Here is an 18156-nt window from a genome sequence, read left to right as displayed (position 1 = left end):
AAGGCAGGGCTTAGTGAGCAGTGAAGAGAGCGGGCTGGTGGCAGCACCTGTGCCCCTTCAAGGGTCTGTGGTGCCACAGTCCCAGCAGCCCCCTCCTCGCCCAGTGCTGCATCCACCCGAGGGTGCCAGGGCTCCTACATCCGACCACACCACAATCTGCAGTCACAGCAACACCAAAACAGCCCAGACATCAGAGAGCACAGAGGTGGTCAGCCCTGCACATGGCTCTCCTGCACCAGTAACATCCTTGTGATGCCATTACCCACTTCAGTGACAGCATCAAACACAGACATGCTTACAGAGAGAAGTAAAATACGTGCTCCTACATTGTTGACAACCAGCATGTCATTGAAGCAGTTACATTATCACAAACTTCTGGTCTAAAATAGATGCTAGAAACTATTGTGCTCTACATCTAAAGTGATGTTTCTCTTTTACCAGAGCTGGCAGACTAAACCCAACTCTCACGCCCTTCTAAACCTCACTGGAAAGGCACAAGGAGCTGGCAAGAAAACAGCCCAGGGCAGCCTGCAGTCTCCTTGGGCTGACAGCAAGGTACTACATGCCCCACAGCAGCTCCTCTGTACAGGCCCCATCTTACCATTCTCCCCACATTATACAAACTCCATAACCACTAGACAGCTCTGCAACTAAAGTCTTTTTGCATGAAAAGGCAAACACTGCCCTGCCAATCCTTCATCACCCAGCAGTCTGGTGTGGCAGAGATTGGTACACTAGCATGTTATTCCAGCAGGACTTGATAACATTTGAAAAAAAAAAAAAAAAAAAAAAAAAAAAAAAAAAAAAAACCACCCACACACAAAAAAACAAACACACTTTTAACTCTACTGCTAGATTTGGTCTAGGATCAGTAAGGATCTAGACATCGGTTGTGAAGCAATGTATGTTTTTTATCTGTAACTTAAAAAACACATCTCCAACCCTTCCAGTGCCCTCAGCATTGAGCCATATCAACTGAATACTTTATTTCTTAGACAACTACTACTTTCACCACTCTAAAAAAAATATGTTGTTAAATGCAGAAGAAAAACATACCTGTTGCACACAGCACATGCACAAAGTAAATAAGGAGCTCTTATGTCACCAACAAAACAAACATCATATATGCAAAGGAAAACAAATCCTTACCTCGTGTTTCAGGTTCCCGTGTTCTGAAACATAAGTAAAAATTGGCATTATTGTCAACCACAAACTGTACACTTCTTATATAGCAATCTCAGTCTGTGCTGTGTTGCATTACAGAAAGCCCTGCTGTGTTCTTTTGCTACCTGATACCTGGAGCCGCCCAGGGCTGTGCCCAGTCCTGTTGTGCAAACCCTGTTGCCGCGCTCCGCTCCCCGCCCACCGGTCCTGCCAAGCTAGGAACGCTCCGCACTGCCAGTGCCGCTGCACCGCCTGCAGCCGCACCACAACCCGCTCCACTCAACTTCACCAGCTTTTACTGCATTTCAAAAATACTTGACAAATATTGACTCATTGGGACTTCAAAAGCTATGTGCCTCATTGCAAGTCAAGTTTACACCTTATCCCTGTCTTTTCATAGCACGCCAATGTATATTGAGATAGGAGAAATTTTCTATATTTTGTGTCATTAAATTCAATCCAGCATTACATTAGTATACCACAGACTCTGAAGCCATTCATGTTTTATTTGCCTCTTTTGCTACGAATGTTCTTGTACTATTGAAAAATGAGTAGAAAAGAAAGAAAAAAAAGGTGATCAAGCTGCATCAAGACAATAACAGCTTTGCACACACACCACCACACAACAGCCACAAAAAGGAGTATTTTTTTTTTAACATTTTTCTTTTAATGTCTACTCTGATAATAGGTATTTGAGTGTACTCTAGAGTTTGGTTCAGTGCCTTATCAAAGGACACACAGCTATATTTCCCCACGTGCACTCTCCGGGACTGCACAAACTGCATGTGCCTGGTCTGTACTTCTACACATTTGAAAACTTTTACTGTAAAATCTTGTAAAAAGTAAGCCATATTCACAGTTAATCAGCTACAAAGTTGAAATTGCAAGTAGATTGTGTTCTGCTCAAAAAAAAAAAAAAAAAGCAGTAAAGTGTGGGAAAAAAAATATCTTTGGTTTTCTAGCATTTCATGCAAAGGTGATAAAGCATGCCGAGACCAAGCCGGCCCTGGGCCTGTTCGCCCCGCAGAGCTCTCTTCTCACGTAGGCACCAGTTCCTCTCCCATACCGTGAACCAAAAAAAACCACTTTTATGATTACAACTTTTCCAAAGGTATTAATTTGCATTTGTATAGGGAGTGGAGAGCAGAAAAATAAACCCACCCCAAAGGAGGAGATGAGGTAGAAAACTGAGATTTGCTAAGGAGCCTGAGGGCATTGGTTGCCTGGGTGTTGCTGAAATCCAATATCGTTTTTGTATTTAGTTTCACAATTTGAGAACACCTTTCAGAGTTTTTGCCAAAACCTGAATAAAATCACCTTTTTTGAATGTTTCATCTCAGCATCACAAATGACTTCAAATGGAGTGAAATCATTTAGATAAGTCTTGCAGTGTGGGCCAAAACTTCAAATCCAGACTTAGGTTTTTTCTTTTTTTAAATGGCCTTATTTAATTCTGATCTCTTATCAAAAACTGAAGTAGAAATGTCACTCTATCTTCCACTGGAAATGAATGAATCTGATTTTTAATTGTTGCTGTTGAATATTATTTTTACCTCTATGAAACATCCTAACTAGATGAATGAGTTCCATTTGATGATTGCAACATCCCAACACTTTTCATAATAAATAAGAAACTCATTGATTAACTTTCAATAATTGGATTCAAAAATTCACTACACAGGAAGGTAATAAATACCCCTGATAATCTGCATAAAGAAAATTACTTGAAGCAGGGTAGTTGTTTATTAATACATAGGAAAAAAAAAAACAACCTCAACTTTTGCCAATACTGATGGACTGAAATGCCATTTGTGACTTGACTGTTAACACTTCAGGAACAGAAAAATATTCAGTATCTATTTTTCCACATAAACGACTATTCAAAAGATAAGATGTATGCTTGTCTTATTTCATTACAATTTAAATATTCCTGCATTTCAGAATATTCTGTATTGAATTATGTGAATTGCTTCTTTATGAGAGACCTTTTTTTCCAAATTTTACACAAGTACAAAAGCAGAATAACTCATTTCTATTTATTTGTATTTTTCAAAAAATATCTACTCGCAAATATTTTACACATGGCAATTTTTATTCAAGTTCCTGCTCATCATCAATGTGCCAATGAAATAATGGAGCGAGTGAGTTCTTGGTTCTGACAGCAAGCTACTTTTACTGCCAGAGTTCAGTGCAATTTTTAGGTCTTTTTGTTTATTTTTTCACTGAGGCCATGATACCATTGGGTCACATTTTGATAATTACATTTTACTACAAAAGCAATGGGAGCAGCAGCTGGCCTTGATAAGTGAGGGAGCACGGATCAGAAAATGGGACTGAGCTGCTCCTCAGGGATGCAACAGAGCAGCTGGATTTACATGCTAAGTAAACAGAGAGTAAATAAAAATGATATGTAATAAACTACTCTTGCCTTCCTATTTTAAAAGAAAATTCAAAATCTTTAAAATGCAGGGACTATAAAGTAAGCCACTCTGAAGGAGTTGTGGGACTACGTGCTCCTTTCCGGCAATTTAGCCAGTCATTGCATAATGAGAAGAAAAGCAGATCATGACCTAGAAGTTCCACAGTTTAGGACTCTGCACAACACACCAAGCCCCCTGAGTGACTTTTGTTCAGGTTGAGCAAGGATGGCTGGTCAAACAATAAAGCTCAGCCTTTGTTGCAGTTAAATAAAAAGTGGCATAACTCCGATGAACATTGTGGGATTCGAGCATTTACTTGTCAATGCTGTTGACATGGTGGGTTTGGAGGACAGCCAGCAATTTTGCAACTATTGATCAAGTCAGCAAAAACACAAACAGAAAAAGCTGCAGGTTTCTTTTTAGGTATCAAAATCACATGCTTTTTATTAATAATCTCTAATGTGCTGTAACAACAAATTATTACATAAACAGCACAGACTACATTACTGGGCATGCAAATTGCCATATGAAAGTAACATATGAAATTATGATGGAGATAGTCTCACCCTTTACCTGCTAAAAGTGGATCTTACTCATGCTCACTTACCAATGAGCCCACTCTTAACCATTTCCAATATAAACCCTTCCAGCTAGTGGGAGAGCATCACCAGATAAGTAAAACTGTCTTGTGCCTTGAAATAAGGTATAGGAGTGCAGCTGAGAAGCCAGAGGAGGTAGAAAGAGGAGATCTCTACATCATCCACCAGAGAGAACAACAACACATATGTCCTTACAAATGGTCCTGTCAGAGAAATATGTGCAACCATTTTATAATCCTTGTGTTTAAGGATTTGTAAGGTCTTGTGTTTAAGACTGCACAATCAGACTTGAAAGAGTTCATCAGAACATTAGCAAAAAAAGAGGGGGCATGAAAGATTCCAAGCCACAGAAAAATTAAGTGATAAGGCATAAGAGTAAAATAGATTAAAATGCAGAGGACTACTTGTATAGGGCAGCACTGCATGGGAAAAAAAGTTAAATTGATAATGACAGAAGTGAGCACAGCAGTCTTCAACCAGCACTGCGCATTTATGGCAACAAGGGCAGAAACAGTAACCAAAAAACATGGGCTAAATGCAGACATTTTGTTCTATTTATTAATTCAACTGATTAATTCTGCTGCTTTTATCACTGCAACTTCTACAGTCTGTTGAACTGGCCTTCTTTGAAGCAAAACATCTAAAGAGCTGGCATATGTTTGCATATAAGGCACAGCATGACAACACAGCAATTTATCTTCAGGTTTTGCTCTCTCATAAGTGTATCATCTAAATCTGACACATATTAAATTTATCATTCTAAAGGTTTCATCTATCTTTGGATGTCTGCCTTTTGAATTTTCACAAACTGTGACTTGCAATGAAATACAAAGAGATTCAGTCCTCTCAGGGGGGTTCTAAGCATCACTTCAGAAAGGCTAGCAAAAACATCTGCCCAGTGATCTAAAAAGAATAAAATCTTAAACTGTACAAAAGCAGAAAATGTTGAGGAAAATTCAAATGCCTTTAAGAAACCTAATGGTGTGTTCTCATTGCAGCGTTTTGAATTCTGATCACTGCTTTCCAAATAGACCTCTAGAAATAGAAGAGGTCTACAGAATATAAAAGAAAATCATTTGAGGCATAGAAAAGTCATTCTTGGGTATCATCTGCCATACATTTGCCCTTTCCTGTGAGGCACTGGGAATCAACCTTTGGCAGAATGACAGAACACCAGACTTAACAGACCACACATGGATCATGGGTATATATATATCCTATGTCTGTGACCATAACTAATATCACATGACTGGGGAATAAAAATGTCCAGTTTCCTAAAAGGATGATTGTGTTTCATGTCCATTAAATCCTGTGAAAAAGGCTGTAATAGTCCCCTAGAAACAAAAGAAATACATAGCAATAGAATAAATGTTCCAAGCTTTTTGCTATTGTTGAAGCATTCTGGCTATGTGCCACAATATCTTATCTAACAGCACTCTCAGGCCACCTTTGCTAATTTCCCACGGGAGCAGCAAATGACACCATTAGAAAAATTGAATTTCTCATAAATTAATTTGTCTAAAGATTTCAAAAGGAAAAGCTCCAAAATTAAAACTATGTTAGAATTTTGTGCGTGTAGAGCATACTTTTTCCAGAAAATGCAGTGGAAATGATGAATTTTACATATCTTTGGGTGTGCATTCCTTTAATAACATTTCAAGACTTAGTAGGCATGGCAGATAACCTATGGGAGACCTCAATTCTCAGCATAGCTCTGGAAAAGTGAAAACATAGCTTCAGAAAATTATGCATACTCAAGTTGCGCAAACTCATATTTAAAAGAGTTGTTGTCCCATTGCTTTCTGGACCATATAGCGAAACAGGAAGTGGTAAAACTGCTCCTTACACCTTTCCTTACTCTGTGCACGTTATGAATGGGCAGCACCGCTCAATCAACACTTCTTTCTTTGAAAAGGCAAAGAAAGAGTAAAACTGGAAAAGAGTAGAGAAAAATCTTGATTTCCCTTCCTACTCATTTACCCTTATTGGGTGGCAAGAGAACGCATTTTCAGCAAAGTGGGCAAAACCATTTGTCCTTTCCATATTCATTCATTCATAGAGTAAGGGGGAGCATGAAAGAACTATAAATTCGATTTTTTTTTGCAGCTGTGATCTCCTCTCAGAGCAGGCTGTAAGGAAGCTGCAGCCCAGCATCTTCTGTCATTCTGCCTCATGAACAGGTGGAAGATACACATCTCTTCCAACTTGTACTAGAGCTACAGAAATCTAGGAGCCTTAGCAGAGAAGAAAAATATACTGAAAATAGAAGTTTGAAGAGAGGACAGAGAGCAGAACACCTGGATATAAGCTAAACAGGTAACACAAAACAGTATCTTAACAATCCAGTTGCTTCCAACTTTACTAAAGAAAGACTCAACACACTATCATTTTACAAAAATAAAATCTAAACTAAATTCTGCTCCTTTGAAACTATAAAATGATAATTTATTCTACTTACAAAGGAGAAGAAGCAAGTTTGTTTGTTTTACTTTATTCCCTCTAGCAAGTGCACAGCATTACTTAAGTACATATGCAGGAAAATTGCAGGAAATCTGATTGTGTGTTATCTAGGCATTTATTGTCATTCTTACTGATACGCATTGCACCATATGTGTCCACAGAGGAACAGAAAGACAAGCCTCTGCTTCTTGGGATGCCAGCTATCCAATTAAAACAAAAAGAAAGAAAAAAATAGAAGTGGGGTGGTTTATATCACAGAAGGGTGCTCTCTTGTGAAGAAAAGTATGTGTTTGGTTTTGTACTCTACTCATGTAAATGTAATTGCTTTAAAATATTCTAATTTTAATATCTTTTAAATCTTTCTTTTCTTTAGAATATCCATAGGAGGTTCTATAAAACAAACAAACATGTTCCAAAAATGTTTTCAATGAAAAATACTGTGATTGCTTGCACAGTTTTCAGATCTACAAAATATTGTTTTTCAGAAGTCCAGATCTGGAAGATATATGGAAGATCTCTGATACAGGAAAGCAACCAAGAAAATAAAGTTGACTGCAGCAGAAGTCAGTGCTTGTCATCCTGATGATTTCATGAAAGAATCAAGCAGGCAAACAGCACAGTGAGCCAAAAGTCAAGTAGCAGTTAAGAAGCAACACAAACAGGGACAAAGACAAACAAGCTCGCTCAATTTGGGGGAAAAAAAAAAAAAAAAAAAAAAAATTTAAAAGCTAGAACCAAAACCTTGAAGCAGCAGCTTAGTGAAGAACAGTGGATGAAGTCATAATGTAATTCAAGCAGTGGGAGAGAGATTTATCTCTGCAACAGTATTTTGCAAAGATTGTAGATAGTAATGTCAAAAAGAAAATAACCCAGTGGAGGAGGTTGCAGTAGCTTATGTGACATATGCAAGACACATGAAACTTCACAAACTATTATGAAATAATTCTGGAAAGGAACGTAGAGGTACTTGAGAAATCAGAAGGACAATTAATTAGAAACTTCTCCAACATATACAACTACATTTTCCAGAAATCATCATGTGTTCCAATGGCTTTTCAAACACATTCCAACAGAAGGAACCAAACATATTAATGGGGAGGGAAATTCAGCGGTGGGAGTGTGTGTGTTTGTCAGTTGTCTACCCTATCAGCACCAAATCATCTCTAGAAAAAAGCAAGAATAGTTAAGAACTTGGACAAAGGGAAGAGTCAAAAATGGCACTATGGTTACGTGACTAGCTGGCTGGAGTGTAACAAACTCACTGCCACCAATTGAATAGGTACAGGGAAGGAAACGGGGGCAAATGATGAGATCTAACATTTGGCATTAGCAGTGGGAGATCCAGAAGATGTCAGAGAGAGAATTACAGATACAACACTGAGCAGAAAGGGAAGAGGTCAAATTTGTAGTCATCTGAGGGAGACCAAAAGGTACCCGAAGACTAAAGAGTCCTTAAGGTCCCAAAGAGCAGAAGAAGAAGAATAGGGGAAGTGCAAAGCAACAGCAGCTAGGGCAGATACTCAGAGTACAGCAACCAATTAAAAGAGGAGGAAAAAAATGGTTCTTAGATGTGGGAAGTACACGAGCCATCAATCACCTTTTTGTGAATATTGTGAGTGGACAGAAACCATGGAAACCAAAGAGATGAAAGAGGAAGCTGAGGCAACACAAACAAATAGCTTTAGGAGAAGAGAGGAAAACATGAAAATGGACACAGGCTTCAAGAGAGAGCCACAAGGATGATAGATGATACATCACACAGTAGATGTTACATATGAGCAGTCTACGATTAAAACAGGAGCAATTCCTTGTTGTAGACGACATTGATGAAGAAATTGGGTCTGATCTATAACAGTTCTCTCCTGCTTTTGAACATTTCGATTTAGTAGCAATAAAATTCCCTATGAATTCTAAATGCAATTCTAATTGTGCTTATAAATGGTAGTTTCACAAGTATGTATGTTACAATAAACACAAATTAGAGGAAAATTAAACCTTAATTATATCTAGCAAGTTTTATGTCCTAATTAAAAATGGTATTCTAACAATAAAAATGACTTACCACCTGAATTAGCTCTGCCACAATTGTCTAATCTTCCTAAACATTCTTTGTGTGCTCCAGCTCCACACTTAGCACATAAATAGCCTTGATAAAATGTTCCCCTGTAAAATAAAATTAGGTAGTGATACATTAGAGGTGACAAATTCTATGCATAAAGGAAATAAGAGACATGGCAGAAGGTATTAGAAGTCATTTGCTGTTCTGCATAATGACAATCCTTAAAGGCTTGAAGAAAAAGTGACAACTGACAAGCAACTTATCTGCCTTTTGTCACTACTATCCATTTCAAAATCACAACCAGATAGCTCTTCTGGACTTCTGGTAGAATAACAATCTCCACTTCAATTTAGCCCAAAGCAACTTTGGCACAGTACACTTGAAATTTCCATTATGTATCTATCCTACTATAGATCTATACTTTCTTTCATCTCAGTGGGAATTTGCCTAGACACCATGAAGAATAATATCCATTTCAAGAGAGCTGTAACTGTTAATATATAGCTAAGCATTAAGGAATTTATAGGCTACATTGCAAATATTATTTACTTTAAAATAAATTTAAAAAAAAAAAAAAAAAGATAGATAGATAGATAGCCAGGTACACTCTAGTTATGGAACACAGGATTGAACAAGTTAAACCCGGACAAAATATACAGCAACTGCTATTTACTACAGCAATTTCTAGAATCTTAGTGATGAAATATATTTTTAATTAAATTCAGAAGCTCAGTATTTTAAAGTATTGGAATACATAAACTTCAAGACAAATAAGTCAAAAGTATAAAAATATTATAATGCAGTCTTCCATTTTTTTTTTTTTCCTTACTGCTACATAGGAATGCAAAGATTCTCCAGGTAACAATATAGGACATAACATTATCCTTCACTACAGATGCTTCTAAGACTAGGATTTTATCCTCATTTAAAGATTAGGCACTAAGGTTCAGATTTTTTTTCAAGTATTTACATGTTCGCTTATGTTTGAAGCTTAAAATGATAATCCATTAAAAAAGTGATTTAGACACTTTATGAGGCTAAGTCCAATAGGCTTTCAAGACAACTTAGACACACAGGAAGATGTCTATATACCACAAGATAGCACTTGGGGATATCCAAGCTATCTTCGAGCAAGTTGGCATGCCTATGCAGAACAATGCAGCATCAGTCTGTGTCCAGCACAGCAGTTAAGTACTGTAGCTGAGACACAATGATTCAACTACACTGCACCACTTGTCATGGTCACATAGACCTTATTGCATTGGGGGGACGGGGCGGGGGGGGGGGGGGGGGGGCGCGGGGATCTAAAATAAATAAACAAATAGGTAAGTAAGTAAAACAAATAAACAACTACAATCTGAAAATCCAGGTCAGTCTCTGTTCAGCAAAAGGTTGCTAAAGAGAAGAATACATGTCAGGGAGGAAGAAAAGCACTATCCATACTTCAAATGGAACATAAACAATATGCAACACAAGCACCTGAACTGGACAAAGTTTACATAACTTTTGCATCTCCAACTTACACTATGAAATTTAGGTTCAATACATACCTCTATACCATTAGACATTCCATGTTTGTCTGTTTGTTTGTTTTAAAAAAGGTAGCTCCTAAAAGATAGCTCAAAAATGAATGAGAAACTACAGATGTGCAAGCATGTGTGTATTTCAGAGGAAAGAGGCAGAAATCATAGAATTTCTTAGCTTAATTTAGCCTCACAAATCCTTGTTCATGAAAGCATTAATTGTTTACTAGCATTTTTTATCTAGCTCTGCAACATCTACATTCAATTTGTCTACATATCTCTGGTCCAGAAATTCCTGTTAATGCTTCACAGTTATTTTCTGTCTCACAAAGAAATCTCCCCATTTCAAACATTCAAACATCATCATCATCTGATTTTCTGAAAAAATCTTCCATCTGTTCTTGTGACTGGTGATCTACAGCAATGGAACCCACGGAACACCCATGGTAGTCAAAACTGCACAAAACAGTTGTCGTTTACTCTTACGTAAGAATTTGTGTATTAAATAAAGTATTTTTCATAGAAGAATCACAATAAAGCAGCCTTCTGATAAATGAGGAGCATTTTGAGCTTTTAACAGCACTCCTGTCATACTATGCACAACTTCATGGCTTGTCTCTCTTGGACAGGTAACCAGCTAGTCGTGTATTTCCACATGCTCCTTCGAGTCACATATTTACCTGGGATAAAAATATTAAAACAAAACACCACCACAAAAACACAACCTAAAAATCTTACCTCAGAAGCATCTGACAGACTTTGCAAGATGTCACACGACTGAAGGTATGCATTTTGAACTCATGAAAGCTTGTATCTGCATAGTCTGGTCTTATGTTTGATCTAAAAAAAAAAAAAAAAAAAAAAAAAAAAAAAAAAAAAAACAAAAAAAAAAAAACTCTGCTTTAAACTGATAAAATCTAGAACATAATGCAGCATTCACAGCAGGAAATCTGAACATCATCTGTTTTCTATTCCTGTGCAAGTAACTAGGACCATTTTACAGACCTGAAGAACATTCACTTTTTCATCCTCAAATATTTTTTTATGTGGATGTACAAGGAAGAAGAGCTTCCACTGAGAACCACCACATTAAAAAACATGAGCAGCAAATTTAGGACAGTTAGGTCACAATTATGCAGCAATACTTTGTATAACATGAGTGATTTCAAAAGCAATTAGAAAATATTCACTGGGGTTTGGCTACTCTGTCTTAGAAGAGCTTCCCAATGCCTACAGCTGTCACTACACACGCTTAATCTAACAAATAAAACAGAAGACCACTATTCACACCACTAGGATACCAACACACTAGTGACAGACTTATTTCCAAAGGTGAAATTGATGTAGAAAGCACTGGCCCATTACTGTACATGTGTTTTGTTTATCGTAACTGCTGATTCCTTTTAAAAGCAGGAGTATAATTTAAAAATGACCCATTCATCGTTTTGTTGCACTGGTGACTGTTTGAAGTTTATTTAAATGTTTTTAAGTAACCCATTCAATTTTTTTCTGTCATCTTCCACACTTCCAAGATTGGGAGGGGAGTCAAGGAACTTTCAATTGATTTGTTATCTTTTTTTAATTCAATAATATTGCCAAACTAGCTTAACACTGTCAAAACCAGAAACACTGAATGCTAGGTGCATAATTTAATATTAAGATAGACTGTATCAGACAAGCTATATATATAAAATAAGGATTAATGTATTTTTATGTATTATTTACATTGGGATGCTTAGGATTCCAAAAATTTCTGGTATTTTTCTAGAAAAAAAAAAAAAAAAACAACAAAATAATGCATGATGCATAAGAATTAAAATAAGGTGAAAATCCTGAGGGTAAGAATTTGCAGCACTGGAAAGGAAAGACCAGAAGCTTTTCTGACACACAAAATTACAAATTCATGCATTAAAGTTGGAGATACTTATTAGAGAAGTTTCATTGTTATGTATTATAAATAACTTCTAGACTAAAACATAGACCAGCCACAAATTGCAATGAAACATAAAGGTAACCATGCAAGCATCCATCTCTAGAACTGAAAAGCCTTATGAAAAAAATATTCAAAGTATCTGTTTAAGTACCTAGTGTCAGAAAGGTCAGTCTTCTAATCTCCCTGCTGAAAATAAATGTGTTGAAAATGAAACTGTACTCAAAAAGCAAATGGAATTTCGCTTTTGTGCTTGAGAATGACCTTACACTCAGTACTGTTTTAACTAGCTCAGTAGTGTCTCTTTCTGCTATGATATGCAAGATGTCAATACCACAACTTGAGCTAACTAAAACAGGCATGGATACCCATTCACAGCAGGAAGGTCAGGTATCAGGACAAAATTAATCTCAAAAAAGTAAAGAACTTTTTGATCCAGGAGAACACTGTATTACTCTGGGGCTGTTAACTCTGCAGAGCAAGGCCTATATTTCACAATGCATTTGCCAAGGGGCTTCTAAAGCCTTTGAGGCCACACAGTTAACTATGGACAATCCTGAAAATTCCCTAGAAGTTACAGTACTTACACTCCCAAGAAAAGGTGCTTTTCATTGACCATTTGGTTCAGACCAGTACAGTTTGCAAAACCATGTCAACATTATCAGTCTAATGTGCAGAGACTCATTGGTTTTGAAAGCATATGAGATTAATCCTAACAACCTGACCATTTATCAAGAACAAACCAATGAAAAAAATTCCATTAATTTAATTAGAACATGATCAATCTTCAAAAATAATAAGTATAGTGGATGAAAATAAAAAAGTTACAATGTCACATAGACAGTTATTTAACACAAACACATGCCTATATAGCTTCCTGTCATATGCAAAAGTTCTCTTTTCCTCTCAGGCTATCTTCCACAAATATTGAAATACATGAACTACTGAAAATATAGCTCCTATTAACAGAACAAAGATGATACACTGTGTTCATTCTTCTTTAAATTAAAGGTAGTATTTGGGTTTCTTTATATTTTATAAATCCATTCAGTTTCATTTTACAGTCCTTAACAGAAAAAGTTATTCTTGAGAGGAAAAAAAGAATAGCACTAAAATGGCAAAGAATGAAGCTGTTGCCTTCCAGAAGAGCTGTCACAAGGCCCTCAACCTTCTTTCAGTGTAAGTGGTCTTATCGCACCTATGGGCTAAACTATCAGATTATAACATCCTAAACAATACAATATTTATTCAGCTATACAAACTTACAATTTCTATTCTCCACTGTATGCTAAAATTTGGATACATTTGTCCTACTTGCAGAAGTAGAAGAAAACCAAACTGAAGACATATAATAGAATACAAACTTAGCAATATAAGGCAAACTTTGGTTTATCTTGTCCACTATTACCTACAGGAGGACCTAGTCTGGTTCCAAGTACTACTCAGTTGTTACGGATCATAAAAACATACCATAGTGAGTCCCTCAGTTTCTTTAAACTCCAGCAGGCTTTAGATTAGTGATTTTTGAAATTCTAATGATTACTTCAATAAATTCTCTATCTAAAAAACGTGTTCTTTCTTCACCACCTACACTTATTTCATACTCACTGTCAATTCACTGCCGTTTAACTTCAGGTATTCTAAGGCCAAGATAGCACAAAGATCTTCTAAATTATTTTTTTTTTTTAAAGACTTAAGCCTGAATAGCTCTTTTAGGGGCACACAGCAACTATTCATAAACCAAAAGCATGTCTTATATTTTGCTAGTCCTTCCTTCCACCCTTCAAAAAGATATAATTTTTCTCCCATTTTTCCCCATGGCCACATCATGCAGAAGGAAAAGCCTAAAAATCCCTAACATAAGTTTAGTGAATCAAAGGAGATGCCACTGAAGTACATTGGTCACAGATTAAACAGACTGGGAAGGGACTAGAGCCTCAGCATATTACAGAGGATCCTGCACAGAAAGAGCAGATTATCAAGATGAGAAGAAACCTAACCTGCTGCTCAGTCTTTCTATTTGCACAGACTTAGAAGATACTCCCAAGCAGTTGTCTCTAAATGAGCAATGCCATTGTATTCACTGAGAAGAGCAACATTCAAGTTTTCTTTTGCCTCTTCTATTTCTAATCATCCTAAGTGTCTCTGATTTGAGGTCAAACTGGAATGGGAAATGTGTTTTACTTCAGTTTACACATTAGCAAAATACATTCTGGCCATCACATTTCAAAAAGATCAGGATTTTAGCCATTATGTCATTATTCTCTTCATAAAGAAATAGTCTATTAAAAATCTTACTGTTTAGATACTTTGCTATCAGTTGATTCATGTTAGACAGAAGGTGTTTCATCACTGCTCAAAAAAAAACATTCACATTTATGCAAAAGCAAAGTTTCCAGTCATCAATATTCAGATAAAGGCAACAGAAGAGAACAGTGAAAAACAAGAAATAGTATGCTTATTCTGAAGACAGAGTAAAGTGAAGCACAATATAGAAAGATAATGATACAACAAAATCCAGGAAAAACTACAGCAAAAAATAAAAAAGATGAGGTGTATTATCTACTGCAAATGTAGAGGTGGAATAAGCAAAGCTTTGTAGAAAAAAATATATATTGCAGTGCTCACTGTGGACAGTAAAACTCTTGCACGTTCCACTTCCTGATCAGTCATGCTGCATTATGGCAAATCCCATTCTGTAGTCACATCGGACAAGTTTGAGACAATCTGAGAGGATGCACTGTAGCAGTGTATCAAGTGGCAAGTCTTTTAATGTAAAGTCTGAAACTTAATGAATCTAGGGGTTTGACATTTTAGTTTTCAATATATTGCTTTTCAACAAATTAAAAATAACACAAAAATAACCCAACTTGATACTGCATGAACTAGGGATACCGCATGAACTAGGGATTAAGCACAACTCATCCCTGACTGCCAAGCCCAAATACTACAAGGACCACAGGAGATTTTTTTTCCCGTTAAAACTTTCAGACTGAATAGCATACACTCTTCTTTGAGTTTTTAAATACAGTAAGCAAAGATGACAACTTCAACGGAAAAACAGCAGTCAGAGCCTACCATATAACTTTTCGCAGTCATGTCCAACCATAAATAAGCTCTTTCATTTACAGCATTCAAGCCTTCCACTGATATCCTGAGAACACAGACCAGAGCTGCCACACCACAGTAAAGAGAACGTTTCATCCTTCTCAAATTTTCTATTCCCATCTAGTTCCCAGCTGTGGGCATGTTTCAAGGCATATAAAAAATGAATATTAGGTTTATATAAATTTTAAGCTTAATACTAATAATATTTTCTTCTTCAGAAGGAGCATTTCTTGGAAAAAAAAAAAGTAACATACATACGATTGCTGTAAAAATTCAAACATATTGAAGCAATTTCTGTGGTTAACATTAGGAAAATCTAATTTAGAACTTAAACTGGGTTCCTTCCCCATCACTGTGGGCCAGTCAAGACCTCTCACAGGCTCCTCAGTCCTCTTTCCACAACTTCTACTATGGGGTGCCCCAGGCTCACAGCAAACTAAATGCTTTATCCATTTCTGCTGTTAAACAATCTTGATGAGTGGCCAGAGCAGGAAGTCAGCCCTACACCAGGAATACTTAACCTGAGATAAATAATGGCATGGAACATGTTCCTCATTTTATGTCTCTTCTTTTTATGAGCAATGTGGAGATTCAAAAGGAGTTTCCCTTCTTCTGCTTTTTCCCCTGGCTGTTTTAACTCCTCCACTCTAGCAGAGACAAAATGTCAGGATAATACAGAAACAGAGTGAATCTGTAATTAGGAAGGTTTTTCCAATTCTCTCCTCAATTCAGCAGCTGAGTTTTGCATGGGACAACCATGAGCACCCTCTCCTGCACAGTGCTGGATCCCCATAAGCAGATTTACTCCAGTCACTACAACAACATCCTTGGGCTGCCCCTGAGCCTTTTGAGTAAAGCTTTGTCTTTCCATGCTACTTACAGAATATTAGTCTCACTGGGACCAATTCACCACTACACCACCAATCCAGAGACCTGCAGATGCTTATCTTGCTAGTCTCATTTGTCATTTGGACACACAATTCTACTCTCTGCAGCAGCCATTGGGGCCACCATTCAAGGAGCAGAATGGCCATCTTCTTCAGTCAATCCTCAATCTCTGAACAGATCCTGTATCTGTGAAGTCTGAAGAGTTCAGCATAGAAAAGACTTTTCCAGGTATCTTACTCAATTGCCCTCAATATCATCAGGTTTTGGAACATTAAATTTTTTATGACCTTGTGGATATTAAATATTCCCCTCTTAAAAATACTTCTCCACCATTTGCAGTCAAAATTAAGCAATGAACCTTGGCAATCCTGACATATCCAACAGCATAAGTTCTATCCCTCAGTTTTACAAAACTGAAGCTTCACCACCTTGGGTCTAAAGTCTTTGCAAGATGCACACTGCAATAAAAGTGTATATCATTGATATCTAGTAGCTTAGATAGCATTTGGTACTTTCATTTCCTTACTTAATAAAAACCATATTCCGATGAGAAACCATTAAGACCAGAACGTGTCTGCATGGCAATAGCATACAATGGGCATTTGGCTACTGTATAGAAACAATGGAATTTTTTAATCATCATTCTTTAATTTGTGTTTGTTTCCAACAAGAAAAACTATACAGAGAACCTTTCACAACAGGTTGGACTAAACAAATGCATTGTAATTTCTTCATTGGTCTAATCATAAATATGCTTTTTAAACTATCAGTTTAACCTCCTTCACACAGTTAAGGCTTACAAAACAAAATGCACCAGGAGAACTACTAACCTTTCAGCCCCAAAACTGTCCTATCTCTCTACCAAATACATAATTACTACAAATGTGTCCCAAGAGAATTACTAAAAGGCTAACAGACAGCTTACTATAGCTTCTTCCTCCTATTTTCCCACGTCTCAGTCTCCATTTCCAGAAAGGCCATATTTCTAAAGATATAAACAATGAAAAAATACTTGTTTCACAAATTTTAACATACTGATACATCTTCCCTTGAATGTTTTGCCCTTCAGCTGTTTCAGTATTAGCATTACAGACCTTAAAAACTATTGTCTCAAGTTTGTTTTGCATGGACGTACTACTGAAAGCCAACTGGCTGCCAACAAACCTAACAAATATATAATAAAGTGACAAAATAAAGTATTACATTGATCAAATTCTTATAGCAAGTTTAAATTTAAAACAGGAAATTAATTAAATGCAAATAACATGGCCTCTACTGAAAAAGAGTACACAAAAGAGGTGGTATTATAAAAATGTAAAGAGTAAAAGCAACTAGAAACTGCATTCCTTGGCTCCTAGTTATGGGTGTCAATCTAACAGCACTAGCAACAAAAAGGTATCCAGCAGCAGGGAGCACTGGAAGTCTACCATCTTGTGGGTTTATATTGTGTAAGGAGCTAAAAGGAGGAGACTTCAGAACACGACACAAATTAAAATTCTCCTCTTTCTTTATTTCTAAATCTGTTTACTATTACCTTTAATGTTAACAGTTAGAAACTGTAGTTTAAACAGTCTGCCTGCGAGGTCCATTGCTGTCTTCCACTAGTGACCAGTTCTTCTGTCTGTCTTGCTGTATTTTGAGGACCATTTCTTTTAATTGCTTCCTTGGCAGTTTTTCAATACTACCTTGACTTCGAGCTTCACACCCTCCCTGGGTCAAGGCCACTGGGAAGGTGTTACTTATATCCATTGCAAACATTTCAATTAACGTTGAAAATTTTTTTCTCTGGAGTAGGTAACAACTTGAATTCTCCTTCCTAGACTTCAAGTAACTAAAAATATTTTTTCTTAGACTGGAAGAGAAAAGTGTTTTGGCTGGTGGGGTTGGGAACACACCACAGTAAAAGATTCAGATATATGCACACCATTTTTCCACCATGTAAAGCACATACAGACATAATTGCAGGAATTGCAGCACATGTAGAAAAATAAAGAACAAATACATC

At 36.8% G+C, this 18156-nt stretch overlaps 1 protein-coding gene across 5 annotated transcripts in view; it reads right to left on the bottom strand.

The window, feature by feature from the left end:
• VAV3 (vav guanine nucleotide exchange factor 3) overlaps positions 1-18156 on the bottom strand; it is a 170561-nt gene that overhangs the window by 55401 nt on the left and 97004 nt on the right. For 3 of the 5 annotated variants that reach the window (XM_065072454.1, XM_065072456.1, XM_021293652.2), the window contains 3 exons: positions 10964-11065; positions 8706-8806; positions 1150-1172 (listed from right to left, as the gene is read on the bottom strand). In XM_065072454.1, coding sequence (XP_064928526.1) covers positions 1150-1172; positions 8706-8806; positions 10964-11065 — 226 coding nt within the window. The remainder of the gene's footprint in view (positions 1-1149; positions 1173-8705; positions 8807-10963; positions 11066-18156) is intronic. The other 2 variants (XM_065072455.1, XM_065072457.1) reach the window with 1 other exon arrangement.

This window comes from Columba livia, chromosome 8, assembly GCF_036013475.1.
Source record: "Columba livia isolate bColLiv1 breed racing homer chromosome 8, bColLiv1.pat.W.v2, whole genome shotgun sequence".
NCBI classification, from domain to species: domain Eukaryota; kingdom Metazoa; phylum Chordata; class Aves; order Columbiformes; family Columbidae; genus Columba; species Columba livia.
This window is presented reverse-complemented; position numbering and strand designations above follow the sequence as displayed.